This window comes from Clarias gariepinus, chromosome 20 (assembly GCF_024256425.1).
Source record: "Clarias gariepinus isolate MV-2021 ecotype Netherlands chromosome 20, CGAR_prim_01v2, whole genome shotgun sequence".
In the NCBI taxonomy this organism is placed as follows: Eukaryota; Metazoa; Chordata; class Actinopteri; order Siluriformes; family Clariidae; genus Clarias; species Clarias gariepinus.
In genome coordinates this window covers 3,596,359-3,622,445 of record NC_071119.1, presented here as the reverse complement: position 1 = coordinate 3,622,445, position 26,087 = coordinate 3,596,359, and the positions used below count along the sequence as shown (strand labels likewise).

Genomic DNA, 26,087 nt, shown 5'->3' with positions numbered 1-26,087 from the left:
ACTAAATAGACATTTTTTATTTGATCTTTAACTGTATTGCTTTGCTCAGCCTGAGCCCATAATGTGTGTGTGTGTGTGTGTGTGTGTATGCGCGCGCGTAGATAAACCCTTAATAACCGGCCCGTCCAGCCCCTCATGGTTGCCATGTTGAGTTTTTCCCTCGGATTATAATCTGCCTGGATCATGTGGAGAAGCTGGAACATGGACAGATGGAGAATCTGGCAACCCTGAGGAGTTAAAGAAACTTCACGCACGGGAGCGAACGGCGCAGAACTTAATTCTACCCCGCGCGCGCGCACACACACACACACACGCACACAGACACATACACGCGCGCGCGCATATAGCACACATGATGGAGAGACGCGCGCGCGGGCACCCTCAGTCTTCACCCCCGGGCTAGGCGCAGGCGCAGGCGCGCTCTGGATGGACATCCAGATGTTGTTGAGAGCGCGATGCCAGATGTGGAGCGGCTCGCGATGAACGGGAGTCAGGTGGTGAACGGCTCCACCGCCGCACTCAGACCGCCCTGGGTCACCACAACGCTCGGCTGCTTCCTCATCTTCACCATCGTGGTGGACATCCTGGGCAACCTGTTGGTGATTTTCTCCGTTTACCGGAACAAGAAACTTCGGAACGCAGGTGAGTGACGCGCGCGAGAGAACTACAAACAGCTACATTTGTGCATGCTTATCATTTCTATTGTTAATAAAAAGAAAAGAATGAAAACTCACACACGCGCGTCTTTCACATCTGGAGCACTGATAAGAAAAGGGATAAATAAATAAAATAAAACACCTTAGGGCTTTCCAAATGAACTCTAACTCATGGTCCTGACTTTAAACGTTTGCATAAAATGGACAAGGGCGTTCAGTTGTATGATAGAAAAATAAAAATAGATATTCACATCTGGAGCACTGGCAAGACTTGTGACAGGTGATAAAAACTCTAACTCATGTTCCTGATTGTTTTTCTTTCATGTGAACACCTCTCTTGTCCTCTTGTCTACCCGCATCCTGTCTACCTGTAATGTGTCTCCTTTTCCTAGCTAAAGTACTGTATAGTAGAACCTCGGCTTACAAATTTATTCTGTTCTGGAATTTCTCAAATTTCGTATTGCAAAATGCATTTTCCCATAGGAAATAATGTCAAGGCAGATAATCTGTTCCAGCCACTCAATAATTTTATTAAAATGACTAATTTCCAACACTATGATCATATCTGCAGTATATGAATAAATGAAAGGTTTTGTCTGTACATTGGTCAGAACTCGCTTTTTCAATGATAGCTTTACGTCTCATACACTGATAAACCCGAAACCAGTCTCAGAAAGTTTTCTGTCTGTATGTCTGTCTGTCTGTCTGTCCAGCCAGATTTTCTCGCAGCGTCACAAGACAAAACTGTTTGGACAAAATTTACTGAAACTTTTGCAGTCCTTAGATCTCTGCCTGAAGTTTAACCTCCATCGCAAGTGAAATCAATGTAAAGGAGTAAAAGTGATGTTATGAACAGTTATGTATCAGATTTAATAATCTACTGTAAAATAATCTACTAATGCGCTACTGTCTCAATGTAAACAAACACCTGCACCAATAGATATTAATTAGAAAAGATAAAGTTAATATTTTTACTGGGATTAGTTCATATTTTCACTTTGGCTGAAATAACAGCGCTGAAGTGGTATAAGTGAATTTTAACACGCTGGAGTGGTTTTAAGACAAAACTTCATCTTTATCCTTTTATCTACTTTTTCCATTTCTCATCTGTGATTCACTCTCCGATTACCGAACAGGGAGTGTATTTGTCTGACCACCAAAGAACAATGTGTACTTACGATAGTTTTTGCATAAAAAATTCTAAACATTTGGAAAAGACATCTAAATAAAGTACAATATAAAATAAATTGACATAAAACCTCACTTACCCTTAATTTATGATTCCTCTTGGGAAGGCTGCTTTAAAAACAAACTGAAAGCGGCTTTTCTTCATGCAAAATGCAAAAAAAAAGCTAAATTCATAAATTCGCTTCACAATTTAAATTTGCATAACATTTAAATAATTTTTATTAATGAAAAATAATTTTCAAAAACATACATTTCTACTGACGCAAAGAAATTTTGATCGGCTCCTGGATGTATGCACAACATAACCAGTGTTCAGTTTGGTTTATTCACTCAAATGCTGAAAATGCTTTGCATGCTAAGGGAAATTTCATGCAAAATTTCAGTTCTTAAGATGAAAACTTCTAGGTAACGCAGTGGGTACAGGTACTGTAGGCCTTCAGGACATCTTCAGGACCTACAGTACTGGGAACATCTTCAGGATCAATTCAATAAAGTCTTTATAGTAAAGTTGTCTTTTGGGCGTCTTCAAGGAGTCTTCGGTAATAGCTTTTTTTTTTTGAAGACAACAAAAGAGTCTTGACACTAGCGCACAAACGTCTGATAAATATTCTAAAATATATTGAATACTAAAAACATAAAAACATATTAAATGTGTTTCAGGGACTTTTTGGAACTCGTCTGTGTGACCATGATCGGTTAACAACGTTGGAAAAACTTCTCTATGACATCGTGATGAGGAGATTCGAAGAAATCTAATTAACTTTGACCCACTTTGCAGCTTGCACATATTTTCTAGATCTTAGATGGCCTGGATGCATGTGTGTGTGTGCATGTGTGTTTGTGTTTTTAGGACAACTTTTACCATCCTGCTTTTTTCTGTTAGTGTGAGTACGATTACTGGGATACACCTGCTGTTGGTTGGTAGTCTTGTTCTTGGCTCTGGGTTTCTCAGTGAGCCTTCAGAGTGAAATGCATATTGAGACTTTTGAGGAGGGTTGTGAGAACTAGGTTTGAGTCTGGTAACTGGATTTCAGCCCTGTTGAAGCATGAAGGTTGAGATCCAGGGTCTTGAACTGAGAGGTGGCTTTAGAGAAGAAATAAAGTTCTGCTGATGAACAAGAGCTTCCATGCCGCACGCTCTGAATTCCAGACTTAGGAATTTCATCCGAGCTACCGCTTTAGGGAGAAGATCAACTTTAAACTGGTGTCCCAGTGTGATAGCCTGAGGTGCTGAACTAGAGACGGAAAAATGATACAGGAAGCACATCTCGGTCGATGGACTGCATTGGGGTAAAGGTGAACGTTGTGGAAACTTCATTTCGGATCAGATCAGGTTGCAGAGCCACATCAAAACCTGCGTACGTTTCTCAGGCAGAAATGAGCCACACACGCCCCAAATTCTCTCTCACACTCCTTCTTTCTGTGTATGTGTAGAGCATTAACAGATTTCCATCTTTCAATGTTTCACTTACCCTTTCTGGCTGAGGCGTGCTCTCCACCTCCACATCATCTCTTTGTAATCTCTGTTTTTTTTTATCATTATTATTCATGACATGTCTTTGTAAGACCCAAAGTCTAGGATAAAAAATAAATAAATAAATAGAGGTTCATGTTTTTGTTTTTTTCTAAGTTTGTTTTGAGCATCCATTCATTCGCTCATTGTTTTTTTAATACCATCACTCATCATTCATTTTTGGATTTATTTCAATGATTATGTGCTTCATTTATTCCTTCATGCATTCATTCATTAATCTATCCATCTATAAATGTATCCATCTATTCATAATCCATATATCCACACTAATTAATTAATTGATTGCTAGATTAATTGACTGATTTAAACATTCATTCGTGCAGTTGCTCAACCAATTATTTGTTCATTTATTCTCTAAATTTTCTGTTGACTTATGGTTATAATGATCAGATATTCTTTAACCATTCATTCAATTTATTTTAATGTATTTTATTAATTATAGGTTGCTTGGTCCATTCATTCATCTGCTAATTTTTTTTTCATATTCTTTCATATTTGCTTTATTTATATGTAGATATGCTGCTAAATTTGTATTAGTTGATTAACTCGGCTGGACATTCATTCATTCATTCATTCCTGTGCTTGTTTTATCATCAGTTATGGTTTTTTATATAGTGTGTACATTCATTCATTCATTCATTTGGTTTGTTTAATAATCTTTGCAATAATCATTTTGTCTGTGTCTGTAATACAACTGTATGGCATTAGTAATTTTTTGTATAATCACTTTGCCTCCTTTTTCATTCACACATTCACTCATTCATAAGTCAGTGGGATCATTTTATACTTAGTGAATCCCTTGTTCATTCATATGCCAACTGTTCCATGTATTTTAACCAGGTTCATTCACTCATTCATTCATTTATTCAATTTGTCTGATGTTATTCCATTTACAAATTTTTGTCCAGATCCACTACACAACTCTATTTACTTAATTTACATTCATTCATTCATGCAGTTTTTATTGCTTTCTATTGTTTTACTCACTGATGAGTTAGTTTGTTCACTCATTCACTCAGTAATTCACTTCTTCATTTTTTTAACCATTACACTGAAGCTATGTACATATTTATTCATTCAGTCCTTTATTTAAGGTAAACGCCTCCACATACCCATAGTTCTTTAACACACAGGTCTGAGGATTAGAACTGATTGCTACAGCGATGTTTTATTATTAATTGAAATCCTGTGTGTGTGTATGTGTGTGTGTGCGTGTGGGTTTGTTAATACGCTTGTCCATAGTGTTTATCAGTGGAGCAGAATGCTGCCTCCATCGTCTGATGCCGTGCCGAGTTAAGAGCGGTGATTACGCAAAGGTCCAATCACAAAGTGCCGTGTCGGAGTACGATGCTGTCATGCGTGCAGCTACCTGCAGACCAGCAGGATTGGAGGTTAGAGACAGCTTCTGCCAGCTGTGTAGGGGAGTGTGTGTGTGTGTGTGTTACTCAGTCCAGTAATATTACAATGGATTGGTTGTAATCTTTCTTTCTTTTTCCTTTTCTCTTGCATTCATTCCTCAAGCTCAAGTAATGGTCATAATGATTTTATCTATATCTATAAGTATTGACAGCTGACAGTTTTATATGAATAAAAAACGGAGTATTTTCTTATATACAATTACGCTGAACATGGCAAAGCAACAGGCAGATTCAGAACAGACTTCAGAATTAGGGATCTTCTGTAGCGTTTTAAGAGGCAGAAACTCTAAATTATACTAAATCACTTTGTTTAGAATAAGGCCTGTCGCCTTCAGAGGGAAAAACTGGCCATAACTTTATCCCTTTGTATATTATTCGTCTCAGCCCACCAACATTCCTAACCTCTCCGCACAGATATGACAACAGATTGTTTTACGAAGCTCGGTTTTGTTTGGTTTGGCTTCCTCCTGTGTGTTTCAGCTCCGATCCGGGTTCTCCGGTTGCACTGGCTTGACCACCATCCCATAATTTGTTGTTTTTGCATCATCTAAATTACACCCTTCTTCATTACACCCTTCTTCATTCTTCATATGGTGGGATCCATGTGGGCTGGAGGAGATCGGGGCTTGAGGGCACTGTGATGAGAGATGTGATCACAGGACCAGGCATGTGACTGTAAAGTTATTAAAGGCAACAGCAGTGTGGCGTTAAAACCAGGTGAAGCTTTGTTCACATCCAAACAAAAAATATATATAAATCTGAGTAAAGTGTCTGAGTATAATGTAATTAAAGATTGAGGCATACATTTTTTTTACTGTTATACATAATAGAACATTATCAGTTTTGTAAGCTAGCGCAGAATTGAATGCCCAGCATTGATATGAGTGGTGTTCAAATCAAACTGGGACCAGTGAATAAAGTTGTAAAAGAGATTTTAACATTTACAGAAGTGAAATCATTTGAATAGTGCAAACATAATAAAGAAGGCCAAATGTCCATGAATGGTCGATCCCGGACGAGTTAGCTCGGAGGCCACTGCAGTCGCTCCCGTCATCATTCACCAACACCACCTGCACATTACAGAACATCCCCCGAACAGTCCTGAACTCAATCCAAGCTATTTCAACATGATTGGGCCAATAAAGGAGCTCCTGGGAGGCCGGTGTTTCAGACGTGAAGCAGGTAGTTCAATCATGGCTCCCACATAGTGGCACATAATTGATAAGATTTTTGTACAAATAAAAATCTGAGACTGTATTCAGCCCCCTTTACTCTGATACCCCTAACCAATTGTCTTCAAAAGTCACCTAATTAGTAAATATAGACCGTCTGTGTGTAATTTAATCTTAGTATAAAAACAGCTGTTCCATAGAATGTGAAAAAGTTCAAAAGATATAAATACTTTTGCAAAGCACCGTATAGAAAATTAAAGGGAGTTATCCTGCACTGTTTTCCAAGTGCCACTTTAAAATAAACACTTTTGATTTACCCCTCGTATTTGCACAAGCAGTGTGGACTTTTTGATCTTAACTTTATGCTATTTATTTTAATGTTTCTGAACTATGAAAGATTTGTTGCTCTTTTTAATAAAACATATTTGTATATACAGCATTAATTCAGCAACTTTTGCTAATAAATGTCACAACTCTATAACGCCCAATTAAAATCTATTAAAGCTCTGATTAGACAATACACTTTATGAAGCATTGCAGTATAAATGCTTCTTGCTTCAATCCATGTGTACAGTAACATTGTAAAGAAAAGAAAATGTCATGTTTATGAGGTAATGCGCTCACAAAATGCTAAGCCAGTTATTGCTAATGCACTGTTCGTGCTAAACGAAGCGGATTAGGTATCTGTTTGTTTAATTCATGTCATTCTGTATTATCATCTAATTTACGGTCCAACTCAACACGGACCAACTGTGAGGAGAAAAAAATATATTCTTCAGCACCATGTGTGAGTCCCTGCAGACAGGTGTGTAAATGTTTACTGAGCACAAAGCATGCTAATCTGTAATTCTAATTGGCAGAAAATACGCTAAGCATGGGCCAACGTTTCATCAAAATGCCATGAAAAGCTGCTAACGTCTTAGGATTAAAGACAATTTAATTAGTAATACATATTTTATATTACATGCATGTCTTTTAGGCTATATTAATTAATGAAGAATCCACAACTTAAAAGTTTTTTATTTATTTATTTATTAATAATTTTTTTACACAGAGTTTTTCTAAAATACCTTGTCAATATGACTGTTTATTAGCCAGATAGCACTAGCTTTAGCCATGGATATTGTGAACATTTTATCCAAATGCAAACGAAATAATCTTGTCAGAAATCCCGTCAGCTGTGCTTGTGTTACTGTAGCTAGCTGGCTAACAAAATGTGTCTTGGCATGATTTAAAATATTAACATTATACATTTTTAAGTAATTAATTTTAGCCATTATATTCATTCAGTAAGATTTTCAATAATACACTTTTAAACCCTCAGAAGAAGTTTTATTGTTTTATTTTGTTTACAAATAGAATTTCTTGAATATCTGAAAAATGTGGCTAGTGTATGTTAGCCAGCTAGCTAGCTTTAGTCATGGATATTGTAAACATTTTAAGTGAAGCAAACAAATCAATCCTGTCAGAAATCCTGCCAGCTTTGCTTGTTTTAGGTAGCTAGCTAACAATAACTGACACAACAAGACACACCTTACTGTATGCTGGTCTAATTGCTGGCCTGTGCTGTTTTGTTCAGCATGTTGGATATGAGGACAGAAGAGGTTTTTATTGGCTTTGTAATGGTAAGTAATTGTATTTCCTTTTTTGTGTGATAATGATTTGTTAAAGTTGAACTATGACTACTTCTAGATGTGTTTGATGGCTTTCCAGTGGGATTCACGGTACAGTACTTAGCTTTGACTGTAGACATGTTTTGATGGGACTTAATCTTAAACATATCTGTTCTTTTTTCAGTGGAATTTAGATATTCTGGTTTGTCCAGTGGGATTTAAGATATTTACCCTTAAATGATAACCTTTGTTGGAGAACCCATAAAACATGTCTTCATAGGACTTTCTTTGTTGTGTTAGGGTAAAATATTTTTTAAGAGCTTTGATTGGCACTGAGATTTTTAGATATTAGTTAGTAATGTTTTCATGTTTTTTGTTTTATGGAATTTCACTAATAATATTTAGCTTTAAAGCTTACTAGAAAATGTTTCTATTGGTTTCTATAGGTTCTGTAATAGTTAGTAATGTTCAATACAGACACAAATATTGTAGCATAATAATGGGTCCTAATGGATTATCAGTTAACCCATAGCTGTTTTTAGTGGTATTCCAAACATTTTCAAAGGTATTCAAAGCAACACATGGATTTTCTGAGTGAATTTATCATTAACACCATGACACTCATGAAAGAACCAATAGGAACCAAAAGAAAACTTAAATTTTTACATAATGCTTAAATCAATTTAAATTAATCATTTGGTATCTGAACAATTCTTGGCCGTTCTGAAGGTTTCCCAAAAGGATTCAAATATGCTGGCTTCAATCATGGTCATGTCAAATAAGGATGACAATAGTGAGTGAAATGGACATAAATACATTGGCCTCAACAGAGGTTACTAAACAGATGGATGGATGGATGGATGGATGGATGATCACTATTGAATATAAAACAGGGAATATCATTAAGATCCAAAACAACAGAACACATTGTACCATCAGAAGCCCATAATAAATGGTGATGGTTGCTAAACTTGTTTTGATGTTATCACTACATTTTGAGTCCTAATGGTGTTTCAATGGAATTTGGAGTTGTCCAAAATGGATTTCCTTTTTCCCCCCTTAATATTATGTAGAATCATTCATAGGTAATGTTAGGCACTCTCCATCCATCAGCGAACCACCTGCATCCAGAGAAAATGGGAAATGCATTTTCTTTTAGTAGATCGGTCTTCTCAATTAGGGTCATATGTGATTCAGCCAGGCTGCTTAATGAAATGTGGAAGCTTTTGAATCAGGTCAGTAATTAAAGAAGTTTATCATCTTTCTGTTAGTGTCCTAGAATGTGCACTGAGAGTCAGATTGAAGCACTCCTGCCTCCCGCAGTGCCACAGCAATCTTGTGTGCACACTTTTGTCCTGGTTTTCCTTTATGCCTTCAATTCTTTCTCTATCCTGAAAGAATATTTCCTTCCATAATGGACTCTACATGTGAATTTTATAATAACAAGCTCTACACTTTTCTCTGATGTGGACGTCAGAAAGTGCTTTCTCGGGAAAATTTAAGGCAATATCAGTGCATTCCTGTTTTTGCAACCACCTGCAGCGATCTAGGTGTGTGTATTGTCGGCATGTTCTGTGCATTTTCGCTCAGCAAAATAGGTTTCGGAACAGTTTATATGTTTGATTAGACACCCAAAGCAGCGTAAGTGCAAAAAGCACTCATTTGCTTTTTGGATACTGAGTGACAATGTTTGTGCTTTTCTGGCCACAAGCATCAGATTATTATTATTTACTGGTTTCTCCTTCTGGTTTCTCCTTTCTTTACATTTAGGGATGAATATTACTCCATACTCTACTATAACCAAACTATACTCTATATACAGAACAATACAAATGATTCAAGACAAAAACATGTTCAAAACAAAAGCATAAAAATAAATTGACTGGACAATTTTTTAATGAGCACACTTCTGTAACAGATGTACCTTGTCACATGACTAAGGCTTACGGAAGAAGCATGACAGTTTGAAAAGAAAAGCATGCAACAAAAAAAGACAAAACAAAACGCATGTATATGTGAAAATCTTATAGGAGCGAAAAACAACATTTTGATAGTTACAGTTGACCTGGATGATGACAAACAATGATTAGATAAAGTCAACTTTCAACTTAATATGGAAATGAACCCAGTAACGACCTTCGTATACAGAAGTTGCTGGAGTTGGGTGTTTATTAGCCAATAGGGCAGCATTGGTCCTGAAAATCAAGCAGTTTACACTCCTATAATCAATCCCAGTTGGCCTTGGAAGTTTACAGTCCATGTGGGAACATTGTACCTGCCAACCCATGAAATGAAATATGGTTACTATTTGGGTCAAAGAGGACATTTTACCCGCCAATCGTTCAGTGTATACTGCCCCTCCCATAAAAATTTAAGAGCCATGTTGTATTGTATCGGCCTGAAAACATAATAGCCTCGATTACTGGAGCATGCAGGAGATCAGAGGCTGTGGGTCAATCCTACCATCTAGTCCATTCTGGATTTTTAGAGGTTTTATTTTTTTGTTTGATACCTCTGAAATTCACAGGTAGATGGTTACATGTTAATAAAAATGCTTAAATGATACAACATTTTAAACAACAAAAAGAAAGTACATAACCTGACATAACCAACAATCCAATAATCAACCAAAGATATTAAAATAGTCTTCCTGGATGACATATTTTCCTAAAATAGATGAAAGTAAGTCCTACTTACCTGTACTAAACCCCTTTAAGATTTGAATTATCTACAATAGTCGTAGCTCTAGTGCAAAATTAAACGAACAAAACACTGGACAGCGCTCATGTGTTGGCTCATTGACCCAATTGGGTTGATACTAAACTGTGAACTTAACCTAAAGACATTTACGTGTAAAAATATTGCTGTAACTAGTGGAGTGGGTTGTGTACCTATTGCATTGTTGTTGTAACTTAAGTCATTCGTGAAACTATGGAAGTTTACTAGAGACGTGGTAAGAAATCAGTTATGAATCTTTCTTATGAATCGTTTTTCATTTTGTGTGCCCATTTGTGTATCGCCACTTTGACTGCAAGCTACGTTTTTTTAAACGATATATTACATTTATAATAGAGATGCACCGGTCGATTAGCCAGTGGCTCAAAATGGATGTTTTTTTTTTTTCAGGCATGACCATCACACTTTTATGGCATTACATTATCAGAAGTTAAGTGTGTTGGAAAAGCCTCCAATCTGTCTTTTTCCTCAAACACACTCATTACACCCCCTTACACCAGTGTGCGCTAAAAAGTTTTGAACCACATGTACTGTAGAAGTACTCATAACTGCACGACACGCTGTCAAGACAAGACATTTGCAAAGTCACCATTTCTTTAAAATTTTACGGGTGGCGAGATAAGTGTGGCTCAGTAGCTTCGTTATCAATGAAATTTAAAGTTACTGTAAATGTTAAACTCTTGTATTTAAAGTTAGTTGTATTGTTTGAATACTGCGCTTGGTTTTTAAGTGAGAAAAACTAATGCCATAAGGACTACATTTACATAAATGCCTGTGGCTAATTCATTTGCAAAGAAGTTTAATAAAGCTAAGGTACATAACTAAGTTATGACAACCTTTTGTTTTTTGAAGGTTCAAGGTCTTAAAATAGTAACAAAATCTGAAAGAAATTTAATATCACATTGCAATATTTATAATGTTACTTTACAGCATCACAATAACTAAATCACCACCTCTGTATTGTGATAATATTGTATTGGGTGGTGACTGGTAATTCCCATCCCTAAAAACTATTGAACATATTTATTAAACTACAAAATTCCATGCTGTAATTTCTTTAATTGCATAAAATTTCAAAGAATTTTAAGTGATGTAACTATGCAAGTTTGTGTAACTATGGAAATTGATGGTGTACAGTATCTCCGGAAGTTAAATTTGTAACCATGGAAGTTGGCGTAACTCCGGAGGTCATTAGTAGAATTACAGAAGTTGGTGTATACCTTTAGAAGTCAATGATGTAACTAAAGAAGCTGGTATAACTATGAAGTTAAAGGTGAAACTACAGAAGTTGAAGGTGTAATTATGGAATTTGATGGTGTAACTACGAAAGTTGAAGGTGTAACTATTGAAAATCGTGTAACTATGGAATTTGATGGTGTAAATAAAGAAGTTTGATTTCAGAGTTGTAATTTCTGAGGTCAAGGGTGTAACTAGGGAAGCTGGTGTAACTATGGAAGTTGAAAGTGCAACTATGGAAGTTGTAACTACGGAAACTGACGGTATAACTAGGAAAGCTGGTTTAATATGGAATTTGCAGGTGCAACTGCAGAAGTTGATGGTGCAACTTTGGAGGTTGTTGGAAGTTGTCAGGGTTAGCTCAGTGGTTAAGGAATTGGACTACGGTTCAAGGTTTAAATCCCACGACGACAAAGTTGTCCGTGTTGGGGCCTTGAGCAAGGCCCTTAACCCTAAAAACTGCTCAGATGTATGATGATAAGGTCGTCTGCCAAATGCCTAAATGTAAATGTTGTTGATATAACTACAGAATTTGGTGTAACAAGGGAAGCTGGTGTAACTATGGAAGCTGAAAGCAACTACACTCATGTGTTCCATTTAATATCATCTGGAAAACCAATACACAAATCCAAAAAATGTGTGTTCAAAACTATTCAGAGGGCTTTCACGTGCCCCTGATTCATTTTCGTCTTTTTATGTTTGTCTTCTGCCATAAAGCAGATGGGATCAGCCGTAATCCGCTTAAAAGCTGGGGGTAGCAGCATACTGCAACAGAGAATAATATCATTGACACATTTTTTTTTTTTTTTGCACAAAAGCCGACCTCGTTCAATCAATCAATATCTTCTATATTCACATTTCGTCTGAGACAGTTGAGTTCCTGACATGAAGCTGAAGACCAAGACAGACACATCAGATGGATTTGTCACTTTCACTGAGGCGTCTTTATCCTGGAATGTGAAAGTTTCAGAGATATGAGTCTGACTACATAATCAGCCTTATCACGTTTTAGCTTTTACAAAGTGCTTTATTGTTATCCTTGTACTTCCCTCAAACGAGAATAACGTTCTGTGTAGAATTTATTGTCTGGGTTGTAGGACCACGCTGCTACACTGGCCATATTCTCTTCTGTCAAGTCAAATCATGTTTTTATCCCCTGTAGGATCCACTGTTCATACCCCGCCCTCTATCTCTCTCTCTCTCTCCCTGTCTTTCCTTCATGGTATGTTTTGTATGGTTGCTGTGCTCTGCGTATTTTTATGATTATTTATAAACATGAGCTAAACGGACTCCTTCAACCCTCACGGCTTAAAAGTCACCCATGGACCTCTTCATCTTCTCTCATTATTGTCACATATTTAATAAACTCCCTTATTTTCCCTTTAATTTTTTCATTCCATCTCATTTCATCTTTCCTTTTTTTTTTATTCTGTGTTTAACTAACAGAAGACATCTTTCTGAAATCCACAAGTAAACCTGTGAAAAGAAATAAACAGGCTGTGATTAGTGCCCATTTCTATTGATTCGTCATCTCTCTCCTTTATGTCTCTGTAAAAGAAAAGAAAAGAAAAAAAAAAACACCAGCAAAGTGACAGAAGCCCATTCGCTATGATGGAATAAATGCTCCATTTCTCTCTCTCCCTCTCTCTCTCTCTCTCTTATAGAGTACCTCTGTCGCTTTCTTCATTACTGCTGCCTTTCTCTTTCAATACCTGTCTCTATTCTTTTGTCTTCATTTCTCTCTTTATTTCATCCTTTTCTGCATATATATATATATATATATATATATATATATATATATATATACACACCTTTTCTACACATGCTAGAATATGTTTCCAGCATATATTTATTGTTCTAGCATGCATTTCATTTTAAACTTAACTAACAGGATTTGAGATCTGACAGGCTTTAAAAAAATAACAGAAAAAAAAAAATACAATAAGCTTTTCAGTATTCTCAGTTATAAATAAGCAAGCTAACGATAGTAGCCAATCAGAGCTTACGGGGGTTGGGGGGTGGGGGGGATGTCCTGTTTATAATCAGCTCCCTTTAAGTCCTGTTTGTGTCTTAACAATGCATGTGTCAAAGCAGGACATTCTCTTCTATTGCGATCATCGCATACTTAATTTATTTATTTTATATACTGTACAGCGGTACCTCGGCAGGCAATTTCTTAAGGTGAAATTTTGTATTGTGAAACGTATCGTCCCATAGGAAATAATGTAAATGCAGATAATCCGTTCCAGCCACCCAATATTACCAATTTCCAACATTATAATTATTTTCTGCATTTGAACAACTATCACAAGATTTAGAAAAGACATGCAAATGAAGAACAATATGAAATAAAACCACTTAACCTTAATTTATGATTATGCACTGGCTGCTAGTTGCTAAGTTAAGGTCAATAACAAATTTTAAACTATGCACTTAACTTCAAATTACCTAACAAACTTATGCTAATAATAATAATAATAATAATAATAATAAATTATGCATGTGATTATGAAGTACTGTAGTTGACTGAGTATCCAATACACACGTGCTATTTATTGTATTTATTGCTGTTAACATTCTATTTATTTGCAACAGCTTTTAAGTTATTCACTTTAAGGTGTATAAAATAAGGAAAAGGGTTTTTTTTTGTGTGAGAGAGAACATTGTGGACAATCCCATGGAGATGCAAGAACTGTGCAGCTCTATTCTTCACTCCATATCTCTTCATCATTACCTCTGTCGTTCTGTTGCTCTCCCTCTTTCACAGCAATGTATCCCTCCAGACCTGTCATTCATTTCATCAATAACTTCCTTTCCTTTTCTCCTCGCTCTTTACCTCACCATCAATCCCTCTCTCATGCCTTTCTTTTTCTTTCCTCCCATCATTCCCTTTATCTTTTCTTTCCTCTGCCTCTCTGTACGTTTTATCCATCATTTTTATTTTATTTTATCCATCAGTCATTTTATTGTCCGTTGTTGCATTCCTTTTTCTTTCTCCTCACAGTTTCATCTTGCTGTCATTCCCTCTCTCCTTCTCTTTTTTCTCTTTACCTTTCCAGGCCACAGCCATTCCCTCTGTCATTTCCTTCTTTAAGTTTTCACTTAATTTTTTTACTTCTTCATCATGCTGTCTCTTTTTCATCACTCTTTATCACTCCATCATTACCTCTTGTGCATCTTTTCTTTCTCTTCCCAACATTCATTTTTCTTCATTCCTTCTCTTTATTTCTCCTTTTCTTCCTTTCTTATAAACACTTCTGGTTGTATAAACTACTCTCCACTGGTTCCTTTTCTTCCAGTCCTTCCCTCTTTCCTTTCTAAAACCTAACAGGTTCTCATCGCAGTTGAACCCGTTTGTCTACAAATTTATGCCGACCATCTAAAGCTCCATTTTTTTTCTTGACCTCACCCTTCACCTTTGATGTTTCGATGTGTTCGAAAAAGGAAAGGCTGAACAGGTTTTTTAAGTAAAATCGCTCACGTCTAGTCTTTTCTGAATTTCCAGAATACATTCCGTCATTGTTGCGAGAAGTGCCGCAACCGCCATTTTCCACTGGATGAAGAGTCTTGACCTTGGGAAGAAGAGGACAAGAGAAACACTCACGGGGTTTGGAGTGTTTCTACTGGAGTGTTTAAAGATGAGGAAAGAATTCTGTAGTCAAGAGAATCTTTTCTTGTCATCGCATGGCTGCGCGTTGCTCCGTACTCTGTATCAAAATTGTCATGGATAATTGTCGTGGAGTAAACAATTTCCTACATTCCATGATGAATGATTGCCTTGATCTCAGTGCCCCGAACTCCACCACAATCCAATCAATATAAAAAAATTCTTCATAGGGGAATGAATTGTGTGTATATATACTGTGTATATACTGTGTGTATGGGTCATTGACGGATAAGACTTTTTAATAGGCCAATTTTAAAATGCCAAAAATATGGATATGTTTGGCCATTTTTTAAACATTTGGAATGTAGTGTACACATGCCTTTATAAAGAAAAGTAAAAAAAATGTCATTTTAGTGTTTTTACACTTAAGTTAATAAAACACAGCCTTAAAAAAGTCATCTGGGGTGACCGTAATATATCTCAGAATTCACATTTTTATGTATCATTAAGACTAGTTGAACTCATATCAGTAAGTAGATAAACTGATGAAGAAAGATAAACTTTAGTGCCCTTTCATTTTATGAAAACCATTATTTCACAAGTTTATTCTATAATATCAGAGTCTCCTTCATTATCCAGTTAAAATAAATGTTTCTCCCTATAAAAGGAATGGAAAATGGCTGAATTTAGAAAAAAAAAGATAAAATATACAAATAATTATACTTAAACAATTAACTCTATGTATATAATTGATGTATAGAATATGAAAACTACAAATATAGGACATATATCTATCATTTAAAACATTTAGCAGTGGTCGCCCCACATGATACTCGGTCGCCCCATATGATGTTTTCAAGTTTACTCAAGTATAACAGGCTAACAGTTAGCCTCAGAAACCAAACTAGCTTCTTCTAGTGACAAAGCACTATCAAATTTATCATCAAAATATAGATTTGTGGAAAAAAATTATAATTCACAGTTTTGGGGTGGTCGCCCCACATGAAGACCAAAAGTGACTACGACATCACAGCCGTTAAAAAACAGCTTTTTCTTACTATATGAGAGAGACTGATTTACTATACAGTTGTTTCCAGGGGGTCTTCACTTGTGTCTGGCTGATGCAGTATCCCATCCTTGAGATGTTTTTTAAAATAAAGGTCCCAAAATTGTGGTTTGTTGATGGTCGCTCCGGATGAAATGGATAGAATCAACATAATTCGGACAACATTCGTTTGTATATCATGATAGAAATATATGAGCAAATGCTTTATAGTTTTGTCAATGGATGTAAAACATGTTTAAAATTATGCCAACTAGGAAAAGGGATATATTTAAGTTGATTTAAAGTGTTTTTAAACCAGTTGTCCTAACTAAAGTCAAGGCCGGACGGTCGCCCCATATGATGTTTTGGCACTTCGGATAGCAGAAAAATGATGAAAAACTTAAAAATTTGGAGAAGTTAGAGTGGTTTAGTAGGTAAAGAAGGTATAACAAGTAGATGAGAAATTTTTATGTATTTTTTAGTTTTTTCTGCAAAATAAAATTAACCCGGACAGAAAAAGGGGGCGTCACGTCATTGACCCGTATATATATATATATATATATATATATATTGTAGCGTTTTTACGCCGGGAAGGATGGTGGAGAGACGAGTGAGCTTATTTGCTGCCCAATGCAATGGCTGGGAGTACTTTATTTAGCACACCCGTTAGTATGACATGAGCAACACCTTCACTCAGGAGCCAACCTCCAATTCAGCGTCAGCCTGAATTGGAGCACATTCCACACGTCACACACCCACACACACAAACAGGGCCGAAGCCACTAACCCAAACACCTTTCCTTATTATGGTGAACACACCGACATCCCCGCAAGGCATGCTGGTCGTCAGCCGCCGCCCCGCCCACGCCACAATATATATATATATATATATATATATATATATATATATGTGTATGTGTGTGTGTGTGTGTGTGTGTGTGTATGCCTTTTTTATGAACATAGGACAGTGTTGAATTTCCTCCCAATTACGCGGTCCTCACAGCCTCCCATGGGGTTTCTGAGGTTAAGGTCCCCGCTATGTCTGTCAGTGGAAGGTCCTCATAAACCTCAAAAACCAGAATGTGTATAAGTTGCTGAGTTTTTTGAATGGAGTCAGATTGCATGCAAACCGACAGATGTGGCTTCTAGAGCAAACTATTTTCAGCACTTATTACAGGTGTGTGTGTGTGTGTGTGTGTGTGTGTGTGTGTGTGTGTGTTGGTGAGGACAAGCTAACAGCAGGAGGCACAGTCGGAATGATCCACACAGACAGACATGTCACATGGAATAAGACCACCTGATGGGAGAAAGAGAGAGAGAGAGAGAGAGAGAGAGAGAGAAAGGGGAATTATGGGGAAAAAGACAAGCAGTGGAGAGAGAGAGAGAGAGAGAGAGAGAGAAAGTGTGATAGACAGAGTCAAAAAAAGAGAGAGGAAGAGAGACAGACTTCTCTGGCATCTCCCCTTTTTCTCCCTGCTCTCTCTCTCTCTCTCTCTCTCTCTCTCTCTCCTCTGTCTATCTTCCTCTATCCCCTTAAACACCTGTATTTATCCAATTTATTTTATGTGCTGCTGGAGCACACACACAGTCTCTCCATTCCTGTTACTCTCTCTCTCTTCCCCTACTCCTTATAACTGTCGGTCTGATTGTCTTTCTGTCACATCCTCTCTCTGTCGCTCTCATGTCCATGTGAAAGCAAGAAAGAAACAGAAAGAGAGAGAGACGGACAGGCCAAGATCATGAAAAGAGAGACAGGGGAATAACTTCTCTCGTTTGTTAAGTGAGAGTGAGAGACAGACGATAGAAATGGTGACTGGGAGAATGAGCTCAGAGCTCAACGGAAACTGAAAAAGTGTGTGTGTGTGTGTGTGTGTGTGTGTGTGTGTATGTGTAAGAAAACATAACAAGCCGAAAATAATCTATAGTACAGTTGTAATTGATTTATGTGCCTTTAATGGGAAAAAGCAGATCTTTTCAAGCCATTATAAGATCATGCAGTCTGATTGTCTCACACACACGCACACAGCGTGATCAGTTAAAAGCACGTTCCCACGCTCGCCTTGGGTTTTTAGTGGCGAATGCGAATGTGTGCTCTTAGGCAAGTGACTAGACTTTAATTGCATCCACTGGACTTCTGACAATAACTCTGTTCTGGCCTGTTATGTAACCGGGAAAACCCTGACGCTGGGGGCAAAAACGTTTCTCCTCGACATGCTGCTCTGGTGCCGAGAGCAGACACAAAACAAACCCAGTGCTGAAGCAAAAATGCAGGACTGAACATCCCTTACACACTGCACATGCTCTCTAATACTACACTACAATCAGCTACAACATTATGAGCACTGACGGGTGAAGTGAACAACATTGATTATCTGGTAACGGTGGCACCTGGAAGGCAGCTAGTAAACATTTTGTCCCTGAAACAGAAGAATGGCCAAGCATTTGAGCGGCTGTCAAGGGACCGATTGTGATGATTAGATGACTGGGTGCCCATGCTGACCTGTGTCCACCAAAGGAGGGCCAAAGGAGCCTACAATGGGCACATGAGCATTAGAACTGGGCCATGGAGCAATGGAAAAAGGTGGCCTAGTCTGAGGTCCTGCCATCCGTGTGAATGTTACTTTGACATGTCCCACCTACCTAAACACCCCTTTATCAATAGGGTACTCCCTGGTGGCAGTGACTACACTGCAAAACTGGTTCAAGAATGGTTTAAGGTGTTGACAGCCTCCAGATTCCTACAATCTCAATTTAATTGAACATTTGCGGGAGGTACTGGAAAAACAAGTCCAATCCATGGAGGCCCCACTTCACATGCAGGACTTAAGGATGTCAGATACCAAAGCACACATTTACCAGTACTACGGATGCTGTGAATATTTGGGAGGTCACCATGGTGACCTAAGGAAGCAAGGTTGCTGAGATGAAAAAACATCATTTCTTTTATCAATTTTTTCCAAAACGTGTAACAATAGAAAGGTTTCTGCACATTCTGAAGCTCACAGAAGCTCTGAGCCGAAGTGGAGCGTCAGGATGAATCTAACTGACTGGTATTGTTGTCAGGAGACATCTCAGAATCAGCATCTTGGCTCTTTTCCCCCACTTGCCTAATCTTTTTTGCTTTACATCTTAACACTGTTTGAAAGCCAGAATCACTAGAAGGCCATTATATCCCGCTGAGAACCAATGGGGAGGGTAGCTTGAACTGGCACTGTGTGAGCAGTGTGCTGGCCAGTGGGCACATCTCCACACACACACACACACACACACACACACACACACACACACACACACACAAAGCTCAGTGTCCTTTGATGGATTCAAGCAGGGCTTGAAAATCTGTGATGGCAATGTGATTTCCTCTCTTTCTTTAACTCATCCGTATCTCGGTGGGTTTATGAGAGCATTATCTTTCTCTGAAGTCAGCGCGGGGAGCGGAGAAATGGGGTGGTTGAACTTAAGAAGGTTGAAAAAAAGACATTCAGCTGCATAGGACGAATGGTGGACAGAGGCAAATAGTTGTTATACAACGAATAGGCAAAACATTAAAACAAGTGACGGGTAATGTGTGTCTTGTTACAGTGGCATCTGGTAAGGGGTGGGATATATAAGGTGGCAAGTAAAAAGCCAACTCTTAAAGTTTGTTTTGGAAGCAGGAAAAATGGCCAAGCGTAACGGTCTGAGCGACTTTAATAAGGGCCAAATTATCATGTCTAGACAACTGTGTCAGAGCAGACAACTGGGTCAGATCAACTTCAAAACAGTAGGTCTTGTGGGGTGTTCCCAATGTGCAGTGGTCAGGGGTTGCTGTGTATTGGGTTGCATAGTGGTAGATTGGTCAAAGTGCCATGCTGACACTTCTCCTACAATTGCTAAATGAGCAACTGGACTCGAGGTGGGTTACTCAGAAGAAAAGAAAAAGGCAAGCCAGTCGGTGGCAGTGTGATGCTCTGGGCGATGTTTGCAGGAAAACCTTTGCATTGATGTGGATGTTACTTTAACATTGATGCCAACCAAGTTTCACCCCTTCATGGAAATAGTATTCCCCAAGGGCAGCGACCACACTGCAAACATTGTCCAGGAATAGTTTGAGGAACATGACAAAGAGTTCAAGGTGTGGATTCAACCTTAGATGTAGGATATGCTCGACAAACAAGTCCATTGGTGGCAGTATTTAAAGTTGGCACTGGCATTACAGAGGTGACAGTGATTGTGTAGTGAAGTCTGTCCATATGTCACGTCTCGTAGAGTGTGTTTCTTTCACACAGAGCTGTCAACTCAAATCCTGGGTGGATGCCTGCCATGCAAGGTGACAAGGTGCATGAGGTGTGTGACAGCACACGGGTCATTTGTTTCTGGTTCGTCTTAGTCTCCCAGATGCGACCCCTTGTCTCTTGAAGGTTCTTGCCGTTTTGTGTTGAGAGGGCAATTGTGTGCAGCAGCAAGAGCATAAAAGTGAGACAAAACTTGGACGCCAGATGGAAAGAATAAAGAGGTGAAGTGGCAGAACTGTTCATGGTATCTGCTCATGACGGGTATTCCAAACTCTTCAAATTTAGTTATGGCCATTCAATATTACTTTATTAAATTCAAACTGAAAGACCTATAAAAGGTAACACCCTGGTCTAGAAATTTTTCCCGATTGATGTATTGAGAATTTTGAAATATGACCTCCTGATATTGATTTAATGATACTGGGATTTTGTTAGCAGTTTTTTCCCTGTAAAGTTTTTCCCAATGGTGTGTTAGGGTAAAGAAAAAAAATGAAGAAAGAGATTGCAGAAGTTGATAACGATTGCGAATGTTGATGTGGTTGCCAGGTTATGATCTTTAGTGCTTTATTCAGATCTTCTGACTTCTTAAACTCAGGCTCAATTGAAGGACATGGAAAAAGAGAAGGATGATAATGTCACACTTGACTTTTTGAAGCTGCTTTTATTCAAAACCCGTAATATTGAAATCCCATAAATCCAGTATAAATCAGCGGCACATCCACTCACGCCTGCTCAGGTAATGGATCACACACCTGGTTTGTGTGTTATTGAGGAAGCACTGCGTCGAGGCCAAGATTCTGGAGGAGATCATACACTTTGTGTTTTTCACTTTGACAGCATTATTTATTATCTTAGCTATGCTTTAGTTCTCAGAAGACACATAACAGAATGAGGACATGCTACAGTGCTGACGATGTGTAGGGTATCCCTCTGTTGCTCATTAACATATTTGCAACTCATTTCAATTCAATTTTATTTGTATAGCGCTTTTAACAATTGATATTGTCGCAAAGCAGCTTTACACAATCATAATAATTATTTAACTTTGTATGAAATGTGTATGAATCAAAATGATAAGATTGTCCCTGATGAGCAAGCAGAGGACGATGGAGATTGTGGCAAGAAAAAACTCCCTGAGATGGTAATAGGAAGAAACCTTGAGAGGAACCAAACTCAACACGGAACTTATCCTCATTTGGGTTAAAAAGGACAGCTGGGATTGATCTGCATAAAACTAGGACTAGGACGAGTTGGACAGGTCCAGAGGGCAGAGGAGGTCTGGATCAATGGCAGCTCAGGAGTGACATGACTCATCTGAATTCAAAACTCATTTCACCACCACCAGCAAAACAATCAGACTCCATTGTGTCTGCTGTATTGGAGTATTGCAAATACGGACGTATTCCTGAGAATTGTTCACAAAAAACAATGTGACTGCTGATCAGTGGGGAGGGGAAGTAATCATTCCTTTTTTGGGGGGTGGGGATTTTTTCCAGATTTTCTCCCTAATTTTGTAAATAAAGACATGTCCAATTCCTCCGCGTCACTAGGGGGCTCCCACATTAAGGCTACTACTCCCACTCAGTCCGGAGGGCCGAAGAGTATCATGTGTTTCCTCCGAACTGCGTGACGCCAGCCGACCACATCTTTTCAAACTGCTTGCTCACACACCGTTTGGGGCGGCATAACACACTCTGAGGACAGCGCTATCCGCTCCCTCCACTGGTGTGAGCTCACAGACGCCCCTGATTGGCTGTAGAGCCGTGATGTCTCATAATTAGATGAGACACGGAAGGTTGAAAATTCCCTCTCATTGTTAAACCCTGGACTCTTAACTAGCATTAGCATACGTTATTCCAAATGTTATGCATAATGAGGAAGCAGCTTTAATGACCCTCTGAAATGCGCCACTCACACTTACAAGACACCAGTCTGGCCTAACTTGGGAGGAATCTTAAACTTGAGTCCATCTGTTTACACATAACCCCACACATATACAGTGGAACCTCGGATTACGAGCTTAATTCGTTCCGGAAGTGGGCTCGTATTCCAAAACACTCTTAAACCAAATTTAATTTTCCCATAGGAAATAATGGAAACTTAAATTATTTGTTCCACAGCCCAAAAAAATAAATACATAAATATAATTAATACAAAATATAAAGTAAAAATAAAACAAATTAACCTGTACTTTACCTTAAAAAATGTAAAATTACCCCGACAGATAAGGGCGCAGACACACACACACACATTAACGGATAGACCGTTTTTACAACCATTTAAAAATTAGCAAGGAACATTCCTAGTCACACTCACGTGAGCGCATACTAACAGGATCACTGCTGTAAGTAAAACAACAACAACAAAAAACAAATTAAACAGCTCCTCACCTTTGAAAACAATCGCGACAGAGAGGAGTTTGTGTGTTTATTTGGCAACCTGAGAGGAGGGGGGATGAAGGGGGGCTCGCTCGCGTTTACAGCCCCCTTCTCTCAGGTTGCCAAACAAACACACAAACTCCCTGCCTTACACAGACACAAACACGCGCACGCAAAAACACTGCAGGCACTAAGACCCAGCAGGGGAGACAATGGGTCTCGGCAGCTCCCCTTCTCTCAGGTTGCCAAATAAACACACAAACTCTTCTCTGTCGCGACTGTTTTCAAAGGTGAGGAGCTGTTTAATTTTTGTTGTTGTTGTTGTTGTTTTACTTTACAGTAGTAATCCCGTTAGTATGCACTCACGCGAGTGTGACTAGCGATTTTTCTTGCTAATTTTTAAATGGTTTTAAAAACGGTCTCTCCGTTAATGTGTGTGTGTGTGTGTGTGCGCGCACGCACATCTCACACACACACACACACACACACAGCGCGTGTGTGTATTCACCCAGCAGGAGAGACGATTACCTACAATTCTGCTGCAAGAGAAAGAAAAACCGTTGGCTCACTTGTGATGACGTAACACTCGTTGTTAAAACAAGAAGCGCATGCGTGAAACATGATACTCGGTGCTCGTTAACTAAGACAATGCTCGTTTTACAAGTAAAAAATTATTAAAAATTGTTGCTCGTCTTGCAAAACACTCGTAAACCACGTTACTCGTAATCCGAGGTTCCACTGTATATACACACACACAAGGTGTAAGGAGACGACATGCTAAAACAGGCGAGCTCAGGACTGTAAAACTGCAGGCATCACAACCTTGTCAGAGATCTGAGGTAAAGAAGGAACGTGCCAGGATGTTAGAAGCTGCTAGAAGTATTTATCACAGCTTTCAAAGCTGGAAAAAAGCATCTTTTTAATGTCTTTGAGCAAATAAAATGTACTGAGAGGCCTGTGAGCTTGAAAAGAAAATAAATAAATAAAAAGGACCCAGTTTCTGAGAAGTCATAAAAAGACCAAGCTGTTTGATTGACAGCCCAAATGCACAACTCAGGCCAAGGGATGTTTATTGTCAAGGGTAAGGATGTTTCCTTCCTTTTCCTTTTGCGCCCTTCCTTTGTTTGAAGGAAGACTGTTTCAGGAACCTGTACACGCGAGGAGTCACCATGGAGACGACCCATGAGACCTTTGCTGTCAAAAACAATCAGGTCTGTGAGTCGTGAAAGGTGTCCAGCAGAAAACCTCTGTTCCAAAACAAAGTTCCCTCATCAGCGCTCTTGAATTTTAAACTTTGAACCTGAACTTGAGATTTCACTGACATTATCTCTATATTTGTTTTTATTACTTATGACAAGGATTTTTCATTTTTCTTAATTATTAGAAATTGTTCCAAAATGCATACACTTCTTTCTTACATTTTTGTATAAGTTTGCTAACACACCCATTGTCTTTCTCTCTCTCTCTGTTTTACTTTTCCTCTCAGGTAACATCTTCGTAGTGAGCCTAGCTGTTGCCGATCTGGTAGTCGCTTTGTACCCATACCCCCTGGTCCTGGCGGCCATCTTCGGGCATGGTTGGCGTGTGGGGGCAGCTCAGTGTCAGATCAGCGGCTTCCTGATGGGCGTCAGCGTAGTCGGCTCTATTTTTAACATTGCTGGCATCGCCGTGAACCGCTACTGCTATATCTGCCACAGCCTGCGCTATGAGCGTCTGTTCAGCGAGCGCAACTCAGCATGTTATGTGGCGGTGATCTGGGCATTGAGCGTGCTCGCTGTGGTGCCCAATGTATTTGTAGGCTCTCTTCGCTACGATGATCGTGTCTACTCGTGCACGTTTGCCCAGTCAGCCAGTGCCGCGTACACACTAGCCGTCGTCTCCTTTCACTTTCTGCTTCCTATCCTAGTGGTGGCCTATTGCTACCTGCGCATATGGGTGCTGGTAATCCAGGCACGGAGGCGTGCAAGGCCCGAGACCCGGCCGGCAGGAGTAACGCCACAGGACGTACGCAACTTTGTAACTATGTTTGCAGTGTTTGTGCTCTTTGCTGTATGCTGGGCACCACTCAATGCCATTGGCTTAGCTGTGGCTGTAGCGCCTGAGCAAGCCATTCCCGAGTGGCTATTCGTGGCCAGCTACTTCCTGGCGTATTTCAACAGCTGCCTCAATGCCATAGTCTATGGGGCACTCAACCAGAACTTCCGCCGCGAATACAAGCGCATCATCCTGTCCCTCTGCATGCCGACTGCTCTCTTACCAGAAAACTCGAATGACGCACAGGAGAGACTCCGAAGCAAACCATCACCACCCCTCACCAACAACAACCAGGTCAAAGTGGACTCAGTGTGATGAAATACACGTGTGTCTGTTAAATTTTTCAAATAAGGTGCTCTTACTGTGAACCAAGAACAAAAAACAATCAGCTTGATCAAAGAACACCTTAGCAATGCAACAAAACTGTGGATTCTCATTTTTATACGATCAGAACACTCAGAGGGAAAATGTGCTGTATTGTTTTTTTTTTCTCTCTCTGTCACGCACTTTTACTTTTTGTGGTTTGGAAATAAATGCATAAAATAATGTTTTACACTCAATTGGAAACATAAATGTCTGTTTTTTAAGCCCAAAAAAATTATTGATGTGTAATATAAAGTAAAAATGTACCTATTTATTTTGTTTCTCTCAAACATCTAACGATTGATTTCAGGATTCGACCTTATGTCCCATAATGAAATGTCTCAATTTTTTCATTGTTGAAGGAATCCTAATGTACGTTCTGTCATTACTGTATACTGTCAAATTTTTTATTAGAAATGTTTGGTCCTGTTGATTGATGTTCATAATTTTGGGGAAAAAAATCTGTAAGTCAGAAGACAAAATGTTGGAATTGTATTGTGGTAAAAAAAAAAAACTTTCTTACAACACAAAATCGTCTAAACTATCTTTATTTCTTTTTATTAAAAAATATTGACCTTGATCTTGATGAGCTCTGTTAACTCATGAGCGAGCAATACATTCGGAGCGCTGCTTACCCACAATCCCCAGCAAACGTTATCTGAACACAATTTCTATAAGCAATATATCTTTTTTTTTTTTTTGGTTTTCTCTATCTGCTTAGGCATATTTTCTTTTATTAATCATTTTAAAAAAAAGATTCCTATTTTCCTTTCTGAACTCATAACCATGGATCTTTCATCCATATAGAAAATAAAGGATGAGTAATAAACAGC

The 26,087-nt window shown here is 38.6% G+C and overlaps 1 protein-coding gene across 1 annotated transcript; it reads left to right on the top strand.

Annotated features, from left to right (window-relative positions):
• The first annotated feature begins 444 nt into the window (after positions 1–444).
• Positions 445–25,552, top strand: mtnr1aa (melatonin receptor 1A a). Its single transcript, XM_053480309.1, has 2 exons — positions 445–642; positions 24,344–25,552. The coding sequence occupies exons 1-2, from the start codon at positions 456–458 to the stop codon at positions 25,204–25,206; spliced, it is 1,050 nt and encodes a 349-aa protein (XP_053336284.1). The 5' UTR covers positions 445–455; the 3' UTR covers positions 25,207–25,552.
• The last annotated feature ends 535 nt before the right edge of the window (positions 25,553–26,087 follow it).